Source organism: Neolamprologus multifasciatus, chromosome 3 (genome assembly GCF_963576455.1).
Source record: "Neolamprologus multifasciatus chromosome 3, fNeoMul1.2, whole genome shotgun sequence".
Lineage (NCBI taxonomy): Eukaryota > Metazoa > Chordata > Actinopteri > Cichliformes > Cichlidae > Neolamprologus > Neolamprologus multifasciatus.
Genome location: NC_140441.1, coordinates 32,899,056 through 32,913,366, shown reverse-complemented (window position 1 = coordinate 32,913,366; position 14,311 = coordinate 32,899,056). Strand labels below are relative to the sequence as shown.

General features: G+C 37.4%; 1 protein-coding gene across 2 annotated transcripts; it reads right to left on the bottom strand.

Annotated features, from left to right (window-relative positions):
• Nucleotides 1-6,874: 6,874 nt before the first annotated feature.
• LOC146522633 (uncharacterized) lies at nt 6,875-14,266 on the bottom strand. 2 transcript variants are annotated; one of them, XM_085153541.1, is made up of 11 exons: nt 14,068-14,266; nt 13,792-13,979; nt 13,455-13,595; nt 12,449-12,587; nt 12,166-12,346; nt 11,893-12,034; nt 11,223-11,366; nt 9,157-9,245; nt 8,185-8,239; nt 7,990-8,011; nt 6,875-7,632 (listed from the first exon to the last, which is right to left on the bottom strand). In XM_085153541.1, the coding sequence occupies exons 1-10, from the start codon at nt 14,212-14,214 to the stop codon at nt 8,008-8,010; spliced, it is 1,230 nt and encodes a 409-aa protein (XP_085009667.1). In that variant the 5' UTR covers nt 14,215-14,266; the 3' UTR covers nt 6,875-7,632; nt 7,990-8,007. The 2 variants fall into 2 exon arrangements, with proteins under 2 accessions (XP_085009667.1, XP_085009668.1); XM_085153542.1 differs by lacking the exons at nt 6,875-7,632; nt 7,990-8,011 and having other exon boundaries at nt 8,181-8,239.
• Nucleotides 14,267-14,311: the final 45 nt, after the last annotated feature.

Below are 14,311 nucleotides of genomic sequence, written 5' to 3'. Positions count from 1 at the left end.
TTTACTTATTTCACTCCAAACTGTTAGCAGAATATTGTTACCTCTCAATATGGTGGGTCTTATTGAGAGGTAAATACAGCATGTGAAAATACCTAATGCAATAAGGTGTTTATTCAGTTATGTTAAATAGTATTTTGTGTGTGTTTCTTTAGATAAGACAGCCAGACTTCGGTAAAGGGGTCTTTATGTCTTTTGTCCTTGACAAAGTGACACCAGCAACACCATGAAATGCTTGATCAGCACCCTTCAACGCACTTGGTACCCACATTGTCAACATACATCAACACTTTATGTATACAGGTTTTTAACCTAGAGCTTCACTGTTTCCTAAACAAACTCACACAGTGAGTTTAGTGTAAAAAGTGAAACTAAAACACAAAGCCGGTAAAGAGGGCACACATGGCTCTCTCTAGGTGCCCTATTGCAGTTTCTTGAACCAGAGTTTAGAGAAATTCCTGCTTTTATATAAAAGAAAGAGATGTTAACTTGAGCCAGAAACCATGGTTACTGAGTCTGTGAATTTAAGCTGCTCGCTGACAGTTTTCGTCAATACACTCTGAGTCTCTCTCTGAGCCCTCCCCTCCTGCTGCATCTGAGCTACCTATCTGATACTGATTCCTCATAAATGATGTTAATTCTATATTTTTTGTAGTTATGAACATGAACAGTTTTATAATTAATTATTAATGTGGCTTTATTATCAGTCCCAAATAATAATACTGGGAAAATGTGTCACATTTAAGGATTTGAAGATGGTATAGTTTTATTTACTTATTTTTTGAGTGAAGATACTGAAACTTGTTCACAGATCAGATTCACTCATTGCTCATTACTCAATGAGATCAGACGTTTCCAAAGGTAAACTGACTTGAGCGCACATCTGCCCCCAAGTTTTTCATCATTTTGTTCTGCTTGTGGTTTTGTCAGTGGCTGAATTCGAATTTCTAAGTAATTTGAAGGTAAATGAGCTCCTCAACCTTTAGGTCTTTGGGCTTTAAAAAGAAAGAAAAACAGAAATCACTCTCAGGGAGCGGCAGCTACCTGCTGTCACTGGTTGAAGGTGAGGGGAGGAAGGCAGGGCTAACACACTGTGGAAGAGAGCCAGAGATGCACGGGTGCACAGGTATGTTGGTATGGGTATATATATACACTGTATGTATGGATAGATAGAAACATATATGTATAAAAAAATGAATGATAAAAAAAAAATACACATGACATATAATGTAATTGCAAGGAGGTATTTCTGTAGTCTATTGATTACTAGATAGTGGAAAAGGGGTGGGATTAAATAAGCTTATGCTTCTTCCTGCTCCTTTTTGAACATGAGTTATTTGTAGTTGTGGTTGCTCGTTTTCCTTTTGTTTTCCTTTGTTTATTTGTCTCTTTAAACTCTATGTTGTTGTACTTTTTCAACATGTTCAAAATAAAGATTCAATCAATCAATCAATCAATCAATAGCTGATAATTAAATGCACAGAGTTTTATAAACACATACTGTAGTAACAGAAAAAGGCAACTGAAGAAGAAGAAGGGCCTGTGCGCTGAAGGCTATACACTCACATTCTACTTCTAAAAACTCTAGAAACCACAAGTAAGCCTGCAGTCTGAGAGTGAAGTTCTCTAATGGGGTGTTATGGTGCTATAAGGTTATTTTTTTTATTTTTTTTTATTGTTTTTGCCTGTCCCGTTTGGCTCTTTTGCCATCAGAATTATTGTCTAAAGGCGAAGAAAGATGCCCAACGGAAAATGGACCATCCCACCCTTGCCATAATGGTCTATTTGATTCACCTTTTATTGTTTATTTTATTTTATTTTCACTTGCTAAATACAGGACAGACCTGACTGGGGAAAAGAAAGAGGAGAAAGAAAGAGGGAAAGAAAAACAGCGGGGAAGAGGGACGGGGATAAAGGGCAAAAAACAAAAACCAACAAAACAAACAGACAAAAAATACATATATCGATCACCTGGATCACCTGTTGAGAAAGAAAAAAAAAACAAGCAGAAGAAAAAAAAGAGCAACATAATAAACAACATCACGATGATCTATGGGAATGTAACAGTAAATACTAAATATTAAACATTATTGTGCAGCACGGAAGATCGACAGTGCACACTGTGCTTCGAAGTAGCAGCCAAACGGGTGTAGTTTGTGTGTGAGTCCCCGTATGTACACCTGTGAGCATGAGCGCGCTTGTATTAAAAGGTTCCTTCATGTAATGATCTGCTATAAGGTTATTAAGATAAGATGGCATCTGATTATTCAACACCTTGTATTTGAGGAGAAGGATTTTAAATTTAAAATTTTTTAAATGTTAAATTCTTCATTTAACAGGGAGCCAATGAAGAACAGCCAGTGTGGAAGAAATCTGCTCTCTCTTTCTGGATCAAGTACTTTTCAGTACGATTTTAGGACATGCAAAAAGCAAGAAAGCAGTTAAACAACTTTGTATAATGTACACACTGAAGGACATATCCTGGTCAACAATGACTCCAAGATTCCTCACAGTGTTACTTGCAGTGTTGGGACTAACGCGTTATTAAGTAACGCATTACAGTAACTACGTTATTATTGTGGTAACGAGCACGGTAACTAGTTATTATGCCAAAATCAGGAACGCGTTAGTCGTTACTGGGATTTAGATAGGGTCGTTACTCGTTACTTCGTGTGGTGGCTATCGCGGAGTTTCCACAGATTTAGTAATGTTAGCAAGTGGTGGAGGCCAGCAGGTGGATGAGGGAAAGGGGACGCAGAAGGAAAAGAGACCCGAGGCGGCCGCCGGTCCAAGTGTGAACTTCAGGTAAGAAGTTATGACCTGCAGTCTATCTGGGTCAGATATAAACCAAGTTTAGGTGGAGTTTATTTTCGTTATTCTGACTTTTTCCGTACTGCGTACTAGCTAGCATGACGGAGTTTCTATACAGCTTGGTGGGTGCTATGAAGTTAATGATGTTGAACTTTATTTTGTTCATAAGTTATTAGAGTTGCCAATCGTCCCGTCTGGTATTCAGAGAAAATATTACGCGTTTCTTATTGAGGTGAAAAGGAACAGTTTGTCCCGTAATTCAGCTACAATGAAAAAAGACACAAAGCTGGAGGTATTCTGTGTCTTTGCTGCACAGCTGCCTCTTCTTCTTTCATTCTCCCCCCTCCATCTCCTATTTCTATTTCAATCATGAAAACTGATCAATGATCAGTTGATGGGCTCTCTTGTTTGTTTATCGCCCACTTTGCGCCAGAAAGTAGAAACCAGCGGATGTCGTGTTAAACAACAGCAGCACGTTTAACCTTGATCAGCTGTTGTTAGAATTTATTTAATATTAATTCCTAGTATCAGCTGATGTTTGCTGGAGCTGCAGCTGCAAAAAAGCTGCTGGTCATGATATCGGTTTGGTTATCTGGTGAGAGGGAAACATGAAGATGAAACCAGGAGATGTCCTTACTGAATCATCGGAGCTGAATAGTTGATGGAGAAACAGGTTTACCTTTTAGTAAACTGTAAACTGTTTCTGAGAGACAAATAACACCAGGATCCTTTTCTAAGTAGCTGACAGCTGGTAACTGTGCAGGTGCGGATCTAGCAAAGTTTTGCCAGGGGGGCCAGGTAGGGCATTAACAGGGAGAGGTGGGCACAAGGAAATGCTTTTCTTTCGATCGTGGCTCAAGAGTTGGGAGTTCGCCTTGTAATCGGAAGGTTGCTGGTTCGAGCCCCGGCTCGGACAGTCTCGGTCGTTGTGTCCTTGGGCAACACACTTCACCTACCACCTACTGGTGTTGGCCAGAAGGGGCGATGGCACGATATGGCAGCCTCGCTTCTGTCAGTCTGCCCCAGGGTAGCTGTGGCTACAACTGTAGCTTGCCTCCACCAGTGTGTGAATGTGAGAGTGAATGGGTGGATGACTGGGTGTGTAAAGTGCTTTGGGGTCCCTAGGGGGGACTAGTAAAAGCGCTATACAAATACAGGCCATTTACCATTTACTTTCTTATTCTCATTTAAAATGTCTAGCTTTTAAAAGATAATTATCTGAATCTTACAACAAACGATTGATAGATTGATACATATATACCATCAAGACAGTGTACATCACTGTCACAACAGCGTTTGTTTTCATTCAAAGGCTTTATGATTTTTCCTATAATGGTGGGCATTATAGTCAAAATGCCCAGGCCAATTTTTTGTCCCAGTCCAGCCCTGTATGCAGCTCATCTGCAGTCTGGTGTTGCCTACATCTTCCTATTCAGAAGGCAGAATTTCAGAGTTCTGAGTACAATCGAAAGCATCACGACTGCAGTTTTTGTGTTGGATGTAAAAGGCGCACATGACGCTGTGACGTAGGCTAGAATCGTGGCAGCAGTCAATGACGGTCCAGGCGTGGGATTTCTCTCGTGGAAATATGCACATTATCTTTTCCTTTCTATTGGTAGGTGGCACAGTGCACTTGTGGCAAGTAAACAAGCTAGAAGACTGGCAAAGTTATGGAAGCAACACATTAACAAGAGAATTCTGAGTAAAACTAAAGTTACTTTCCCTAGTAACTAGTTACTTTGAAAGTAACGAGTAACTTGAAGTAACTGAGTTACTTTTGATAGAAGTAACTAGTAATGTAACTAAGTTACTCATTTAAAGTAACTTACCCAACACTGGTTACTTGATGTCAAGCTAATATCTTGACCCCTGACTGTAAATGTCATTCCAGTCCCATCGCCAACATTGAAATAATCACTGAAAAGCAATGCATTTGTATGTGTAGATGGACCTGTAATGTGTAATTCTTTACATTCCAGTCATCAAGACTTTGTGTGCCCAAGAGCATGTTTAAAATTAATTAGAAATTGAGCTTTTTTCATAAACCAAACACAATAAAGACATGATTTTATTGTTAGTTCCCAACGAGTCAAGAGCTGGTGTTTTGCAAAAGTTGTGGCATCACAGACAGATGTTGGTAAAGATATCTTTGCGCTCTGGGATTTTTTGTGTAACGATAGGGTTTCACTGGGTTTCATATTGAGAATGTTCAGCCCATTAGAATGTTAGAATTAGAATTGAGAATGTTCAGCCCTGCATGTTGATCTTAATATCAACATGCAGGCACATGTGCATTACTTTTTAACGACCAGTGTTTAGCAAACATAATCCAACCAGGAATGAAAACCAAAACCAAGACAGCATTCTTCTGGCAGACAGTTCTGTGATTCAAACTTGAACTAACTTTACAGCAGCGAACTGCAATTATTATTTTTTAAATCTGATGTCAAGTCCATGATATTTTATCTTAAATTAAGCTTGCTCGGTTTGGCATTAATCCCATATTATCCCGTATGAAGTTTGAGTTTGGTCAGATCATTTCAGACTTCAAGCCATAGTTTGTCCACACCACCAATCAGCTGTTGACCAAATACAGTTGGCATGGCTCTGTTGTGGATAACGTTTTCAGTAAGCTTGTGTCAGGCTTATGTGAGTGGCAAGTAAAGGGCATCTCTTATACTGTTAATGATGCATACATATTGGGAGAATATCTGGGCTCCCACACGATTGGTGGGTCTACTGAAAATTTCAGCTCTTGTGAGTATTTCTATAGATACTGTCTAGTTACAAAAAGGTGAATCTAGGTGTTACGACTGTTGTTGTAATTTTAATATGTAAATCTGAGTGTGCAGGTGCTTCTCCGTGATTGGTGCATCCAGATTGGACGGATCATACTGATTGGCTAATGACTGGGAGGCAGCACATAATAAGAGACGTGCTGACCATGGACTGCCAGGGGATTCATCCTCGGCCCAACCCAACCGGCAGACTGTGTTCACTGTTTAGCAATGTTTGTTTAATGTAGGAGCATGTAGGGGTGGACCGCCTTTTTGTTTGAATACAGTTTTCTCCTGTTTTTGTTAGGTAGGGAGGTAAGTCATTGTCGTTTGGTTTAATTCTTTTGAATAAGTAAGTTTGATTTACCCCGGAGATCCCTTTTGTTTGTTTGTTTTTTGGCCCAAGTTATAACTCGCTCCCTGCCTTTGTTTCTAAATTCACTCATTGTAAATAAATCACTGCCAAAAAGTATTATTTGCGTGATGTGCTGCTTGGGGTTGGACAGGGATGGATCACCCTTATGTTATGGTCTGGCCACGCCTAGACGGGCCATAACACTAGGTCTAACTCCCTCGCTTTTGCCATGCATATTCCTGTTGCATAATGAATCTCTGAATGTTTTGGAGAGTCGCCCTGATATAAAAATGCATCATGGAGTTAAAGGTAATGGTGCTTTTAACAAACTGTCTAACTTCCACGTTTGTCAGCCTGGATTGCTGCCATGTATGACATGTGAGCTTTTCTAAGCTGGTTGTAACATAATAACTTGGTAATACTACAATGTGGTGCTGCAAAATTGAGCTCTGCAAAAGCGCTTGCTCTAGAAAGTTGGTGACATTTTAAACTGACTTTGTGCAATCAAGGAAAAGCAACTTTGTCTTGGCTGTATATCTAACTAGACCTTCAAATAATCATCAAGCGTTAGTCCACTGGCTAACCTGCTAGCAAGGCACCAGAGCCTCTATAGTTTTGTCACTCCTATCTAATAGTTTGTCAAATTTAGATGATTACTACACTTTTTATGTTATCACCTACCTACAACTCAAAGAATACATGTGCTAGTATTCTTAAATTTTGAGATATCCTTATTTGTCTACAGCAAGTAGCGATCTCTTTTAACCTCTTTAAATATTTCACATGATTAATTCACTGTTACATCCCAGTACCCAACTGGGGTAAGTTCCAACACAAAATCTGTATTTTACCAACTTCTTGGTGTTCATCAGTGCAAAAAAGCACTTGCCTCAGTCAGACATACTCAGTTAAAAGAAAGTCATCATAGGAATCGTTGTTTCTTTTAACAAATCATTTATACCAGTTCGGGGTGGAAGTTGGCATCCATGGAACTGATCACATGATCTGAGTAAAAGTGATGTTACATCCATTTATCTGTTCCAATCTTCCCTGCCACGCCTACAATTCAATGCTAACATGACAATAACAACATCATCACACACATCCAATCCAAATCTGTGTCTCTGTTTTTCCTCTCAAAGATCAGCACTGCCATCAGAGAATGATGAGGATTTCTATCAAGTAAAACTGATACAAAAATTTGCTGTTTAGATTTTAATGGTCATTAAAGCATGCAAGTTTAGTTTTTGCTCTTGATGCGACATGTCTATGAAGCTTTAGTGTTTGGTAACAGTTACTATCTGTAATTCATACTCATAAACAGGAGTATTTCCTGGGAACGTTATTTTTGAAAGGTTTATAAATGTAGTGTTTAGTTGACTAGAAAGTGTTGGTTAAAGTGTAGTAGTTTGTGGACTAATAGGAGGTGTTGCTACAGATGATGTGATTAATAACTTGATAAAATAAATCAAGGTAAACTATCAGAAATGAAATTTACATCAGTTCAATAAATCGCCTGGAACAAACGAGGACAAGTGAGTAAAAACTCCACTTAGTGCTTGGATTACATTGGTTGGAATAAAACTTAAAGAAACTTGAAAAAAGTTATTTGTGCAGAGTCAGATGACATTCATGTTGTAACAGTAGAGGGTGATACTGTTGCATCAATCCAGAGTCAGGTACATCTTCAATCTAGAATGAAATTAGAAACAGTGAATTCATATAATTTTTTTTCTTTACATTTGAGATAATCCTCAGATTGATATGTTATTTAGTGATTGGATGATGTGACTCATTTCTGGAATATTTCATAGAATAAGTTGTGCTTTGTGTGGCGTTAGCATATTTACAATTGTTTAATATACAATTATTTGTATGCTCCTACAGAGGTTGCCATAGCCATTGTGTGTGTGTTCATAGTTTTCTGTAGCTCAGTCACTGGACATCAACACTACTACTTTTAGCAATACCAGTTGTACTATTAGTACTTAGTGGTAAAGAGCAGTTATTGATGCTTTGGTAGAAAATCTGATTATAGAAGAGACTTACCTCTGATTTTATCCATATTCATCTGAGACAAGAGACAAAAACTCAACATCAGAATGATGATCAAAGGGGTTGATTTTGTTTCATTTTAAAAGTTAACAATAGTAATCATAATTTTATGGGCCTAACACGTTTAAAAAATACACAAAATGTCAAATGTTGACTTAAACAGATCTCAATAAGCAGACACATACTTACATGGAAGGTAAGGCAAGAATAAGAGTTGAAAGGAAAGATCCCATGACCAGGACAACTAAAACAAGTAGAAAATGATTAAAGAACTTCTGACCAACCAAATAGACTTTTCATTTAGAAACAAACACAAGATTTAGTCGACCTGATTGGCTGACAAATGCTGTCACAAAGTTTAAAAACTACTATCTATATATGGCTTTTAAAGATAAAATAAGGTCTGAGCACTGCCCCGGCAATACAAATCGTTTCATGAGCAGGTAAACGGCTATAAAGCTGACTTAAAATAAACTCAATTTTAGTTATGTGTAGCCTTGTTAGCATTCTCCCTGTTAAAATTCATCCATCAGATATTCAGGAACACAACTGGTGTAGATTTGTGTCGGTGAAAATTGGTGAAGGATTAATTTGAGTATTCTAAATATGTTTATGTCATATTTATGACATAACATAAATTGACATAACAAATATGTCATATTTATGCAATGCTAAATATGATTATTGCCTGTCAACAGCAGAATGAGCAACTAGTAAGTTAGCTGCTGAACGTCAGACTGTTCGATAACTAGCTAACAGAAAATAATTTCTGCCTCTAAGAAAACAGATCAATATGAAGAGAAATTCATTTATGTTTGCCAGTTGTTGAACTCTCTTGTGTTCACCAACTAATTTGCTGGCATGGTACATTACCTTCTTTTTTTAGTCTTAGCTAGAGCTCGAGAACAAATCAGTGGCATTTGACTCAATCCATGTAGACGTTGTGTTTTCTGTGTCATTTTGAATACTCTGACCAGGGAATAAAATGTAAAATATTTAACACATTTGAATAATCTACAGTGATTTATCCTGTTTTAGCTTTTCATTTCTAATGAAAGAGTTTTGCAACAATGTCAAAAATTATTTACAAATACGCAGATTTAGAAACATTTAGCAACTTTATATATTTGTTAACAGTTACTTCCTGGCATTGATACTTACAAGCTGAAGCACTGGCTGGGGCACTACTAACAGGACTATTTCCAACAGTCACGCTGACACATCGAAGGTCTGAGTGATACTTGGTTTCCCTACGGAAATAAATCAGAACAGTGATTACATTATTTCCATGAGATTATATTATATTTTAAGATCGTCTTTTCTGTTAATGACACAAAGTATATGTACAAGTAATATGGGTGTGTTTGATTAACAGTTCAAGATTACCCTTAGCCTATTTCCACACGTACACAGGTATTTTTGAAAACACAGGTTTTTCTATACATGTGGGCCTTTTGTTCACATGTAAACTGCATTTTGCGTTTAGCTGTGGATGAGGAAAACTGAGATTTACTCACAATGTTTTTGGCATCACGCTCTGTGCCACATTATTATTTATATGAGATGAATTTTTACATATATTTAATAATATATATATAATTTTGGATATAGACAAAATACTGTTGCTGTTAATCTTACTATGTGCAGTTTTTACGCACTTACATATACACACACAGTTACTGTCCCTCCATTTTAAAAGGATGGAGGAGTCAGAGTGAACTTCTCCATTCAACAAAGACGCTCTCACAACCCAAATCCGTTACCATGGTTTTGAATAAATTTATGCATTTTTTTCCTTCCTAGGTTGCTACTCTACACCAGCCAAAATACTGTCTTTGGTTATTAACATTCAAAATTATAAAGGCACTTGAACAGTGGCACATAATTAGCTGCTTTTCCAACTTCTCTTTCCCTCCCAGGCTTCTACACTTGGCCAAATGTTGATTGGCCAACATTTCTACATGATTAGGATTTGGCATGTTCTTGACAGACTTTGAATGCGTTTTTGGTGTTTTATTGTGGACAGAAGTATTTTTTCAAAACTGTACACGTGTGCACAGGATTTTTGGGAAAAAATGAAAAATACCCATGTAGTTGTGGATGTAGCCTTGGTTTGTTGGCAGTAAGTAGACTCATACACAGATTTGCCTGATTAAAGCATTTCCTGCACTGCAACTTCCCCTTCTAACAGATACGCTATTTTTCCTGTTTTAGATAGTTTCTTGTTTTTCACATAATCTTATAATCTCTTCAGATAAAACAAAACAAAACAATAAAAACATTTCTAGGACAGCTACACCTGTCAATCACCAGTTTTGGGCGCAACCCATTTCAAACTAATGTGTTATTGTAATCTGGTTATATTTTTAACTAACAGCATAATATATGTTACTGTTCTAAATAAGTAGGTAATTAAGGAACATTATCTCTTTTAACAAAAGGAATGAGTAATGCGTAATAAGATATTGTTTCGAGTCAACATTAAAGTGGGTCTTTGTGTAAAATCTGCAAAATAAAGCATATAGGTCAAACTGTCTAACTAAGGTCAAATTTGTCCTTGAGTTCACCTTTTTCATTTTAGTAATTATTATTTCAAATGCCGGTAGTGTAGACGGATTCAATGAAAAATCTGTTTGTGAACCCCCACAGAGTTATCTGTTTTTGTTGGCTAATATTTATTATTTTTGAATTTCTGTTGTATTTTACAGCCTGTATATCTTGGTAAGTACAGAAGATGTTCACATGAAATTTTCAGGGCTGAAAAACATGTTTGGGATCATCTGTAATTTCACACCCGCTCCAAATGTCACGAAGTTAAAATGTAACCATATATGACTAAAGCATAAAAGCATCACATCATACCTTCAACAGCAAAACTCCAATTTATTATCTAGGATGTAGTTTAACATAAACAAACTTTGTTTATGTTAAACCAATAACTTTTTGGTTGGTCATTGGAAGCAGAGGAAGGGGTTTTGGTTTTTTGGGGAATTTAATTTTCTTGCCATGACTCCTTCTGAGCCTGGAGTCTAAATAAAAAGTCAGATTTAAACATTCACCAATATAGTTTATGGCTGCAAATGTAAATGGACTGATTCTTCTTTAGTGCTTTTCTGCTTTATGCAGCACGCCTCATTCACCCATTCAAAAAGCTCTTTTGTCTATGCTTAAGTGCTTTCTGCCTAACACTCATGCTCTAAGGGATGAATTTGTAAAAAGGTACTGACTTGGAAAGTGCCTGGACAACAAAGCAGAAGGGGAGGGTGTCATTGTCTTGTGATTTAGACGGTGTCCATGTCAGGGTGAACTTTCCTGGTCCAGTTTTATTCTGAATTGCATCATATGGTCCGCTGAACAGCAGCTCAGAGATCCTTCAACAAAGAGAAAAACAAAAAATGAATCAACTTAATTCTCATAGCTTCTTCAACTACATACAAAGCAAAGTGTTTGTCTGTGAATGAGCATCACTTTGACTCACTTCTGTTTGGTTTTAAGGGTTTGAGTTAATAAGCCAAATTTTACTTAAACATAATTTCACGAGTTTTTATTTACTCATGTTGCATTAAAGCAAAATAGCCTTAAAACAGATTTGACTTCTCTTTGGATTAAATATGTGTTGAACCTACTCTTTATAGCTCATACAGCCTTGTATATATCTGACTGTGTTACGCTCTTACGTGTCTTGTTAAACCTGTTTTGTGTGCCAGTGCAGGACTGATGCACAGATTAAACAGAACACAATGGATAAAATCTTGATTTGATCAATGAACAGAAACATGACAGGAACCCACTGAAGTGTGAATGTATTTCTTGTCTAAACTGAAAACAGTTCTGTGGGACATAGTTAACCTTACTTTACAATGTCAAGAATGTCAAATGTGTTTTTCTTTGACTTACGTGGAGTTTTGTGCCTCTGCACTGATGCTGATTTCCAGAGTCTTATCAACAGGCGTGTAGAGCCGAGCTCTGTTGTTTGGGGTTGGAGGCAAGAATTTGGGCAAAAAGTCTCCCTCTGTGCAGGATGAGACCTGGGGATCCACTGAAAGATGACAGAAAACCAACGAGTTTTTTTTCGGGGTGGAATTCATAGTTCGAAGTTAGAACAGTATTTCTAAGTTTAGATCAGATCTTTACAGGTTCAACGCCATCTATTAAAATATGGACTTGTACCTATCAGAACAAACTGGATCGGTACTTTGCTGAGAGCATCGTTAGGTGTTTGTGTTGTTTTTGTGCCATTGACTCCAGTCATGGTGATGTTCTTCATGGGAAAGTCCTCCATCAGCAGCTGTACTCCATAGGAGCCCACATTACTGTCGGCAGTGGGGCCGAACGACAGGGTACAAGTGGACTGCATGAGGAATAAAAAAGGAAAAGAGATCAAATGAGCAAATTTTTATTATTACAACTATTCTTCTGTCTCATTAAACACTAGATTAACAGTCATGCTCACTGATGAGAGGCTGAGGACAGATGGTGGATCACAGCCGTTACACTCAAAGAGTGAGGAGTTTCCATATCTGCATTTAACCTGATCCCCATCAGGGTCAAACATCAACAGGCTGAAATCTCTCCGACAGTTTGAAGGAACTCTGAGAAAGAATTACAAATACAATCTTCATTTTCCAGGATTCACTTTAGCGTGAAGTTAATGTGCAGCTCCATGCATTCACTCTTAAAATCTGCAAAATACAGCCACAGCCTGATCACTGGAACTGAAATATTTTTGGTTAAAAACCACACAAGGTCATTTTAAACACAGCAATATTCAGTTCACTGTCTCAAAATAAAACTTTAAATTGTATATATTAAGTGAGATTTAATTTAAAGCATCACTAAACTACTTAAATATTACAGCAAACATGGAGGAACATTAAAATTACTCTATAATTTGCTGCCATAAGGAACAACAACAGACAAATAAAATATCTTTTTAAATTTAAACTTGCCACACATATAAAATAACTGCATATTTTCTCTTTGGGAGGTTTCTGACAGGAAGTCTGTTTGTTAAACTAAACTTAAAAGAGATTTTTGTCATTTGGTGACAAAGACGTTAACTCATCTTCATTTTCTGTTTTATTCCTATTTGGAGCCTGGAGGTACTGCAAGAGAAACTCTTTAAGGAAAGAGTTATAGGATTACAATTAAAACCTTTAAATGCAAAAGCTTTAGTGTGGAAACTATTTTTGGTAAATTATTTTTGTTCATTTAATTAGTTTATTGCCACTCTATTACGGAGGCAGTGGTTGCAATGGCTGTTAAAGTTGACCATGCAGCAAGTTAAACATTAATAATGTTTTGTCTATATTTTTAGACTTTGCCCTTATACTGTGAGCAGTTTTGTCTTCTACATGGAAACAATATCAGATTTGAAGTTTGCAGTAATGCCACAGTCACTCTTGTCCTGCTACTGCTGTTGCTTTTTTAGCAGAGACACAAACAGTGAGTTGGCTCACCTCACAAATGGGATCACGGTAGACTGGGGTGAGGAGTTTTCTTTGTTGATGTCAGAGCGGTTCCTCAGGTCGAATGCTACTGCAATCGTCCATGATCCAATGTTATTTTTGATGCCACTCACCCAATTAACACCAGGGACCCTTCAATAGAAAATAGTGGGAGAGTCAGTTTTCAGCGTGTTACACTGTATATAGCAAAACACATGGACTAATATATATATATATATATATATATATATATATATGTGTGTGTGTGTGTGTGTGTGTGTGTGTGTGTGTAAGAATGATAACAATATGAGTAATAAGTTTGTTTTATATATTTTCGAGGTACACTCACCTGAGTGAACCAACCACATTAATGGGAGATGGCTGAACAGACCTAAGTTCATTCTGACACCACTCTCCGCTGCCTTCTTGGTCGACCTTGTGTACCAAAGTGCTCACAAACCCACAGTTGCTATTTTGGCAATCAAATGAGAAATCGGGAGTGCAGTTGAGATTGTTCCCCATTAGGCGAATGGTCAGCTGTGGGGTCACAGTGAATAGGAATTTAGTAAAGAAAACCTACATTTCAAAATATAAACACATTTTAGAAAAAAAAACCTATACATACCGAGGAAGAATCCTTTATAAACTTCTCTTTTGTATAGAAGTTGATTGCGCCAACAAAGCCATTTAAATTGCTACGGAAGAAATCAATATTCTGCGAGTTGCAGACCGTCAGATGCAGCAGCAGCAGCAGCACTGCGGAGAGCGACATGGTCAATCTGTTAGTCTGTCTTCACAAAGACACTTGTACGTCAAATACAGCCCCTCTCTAACTCTCCTCCTTTTATCTACTTGCTGTTTCCCACATC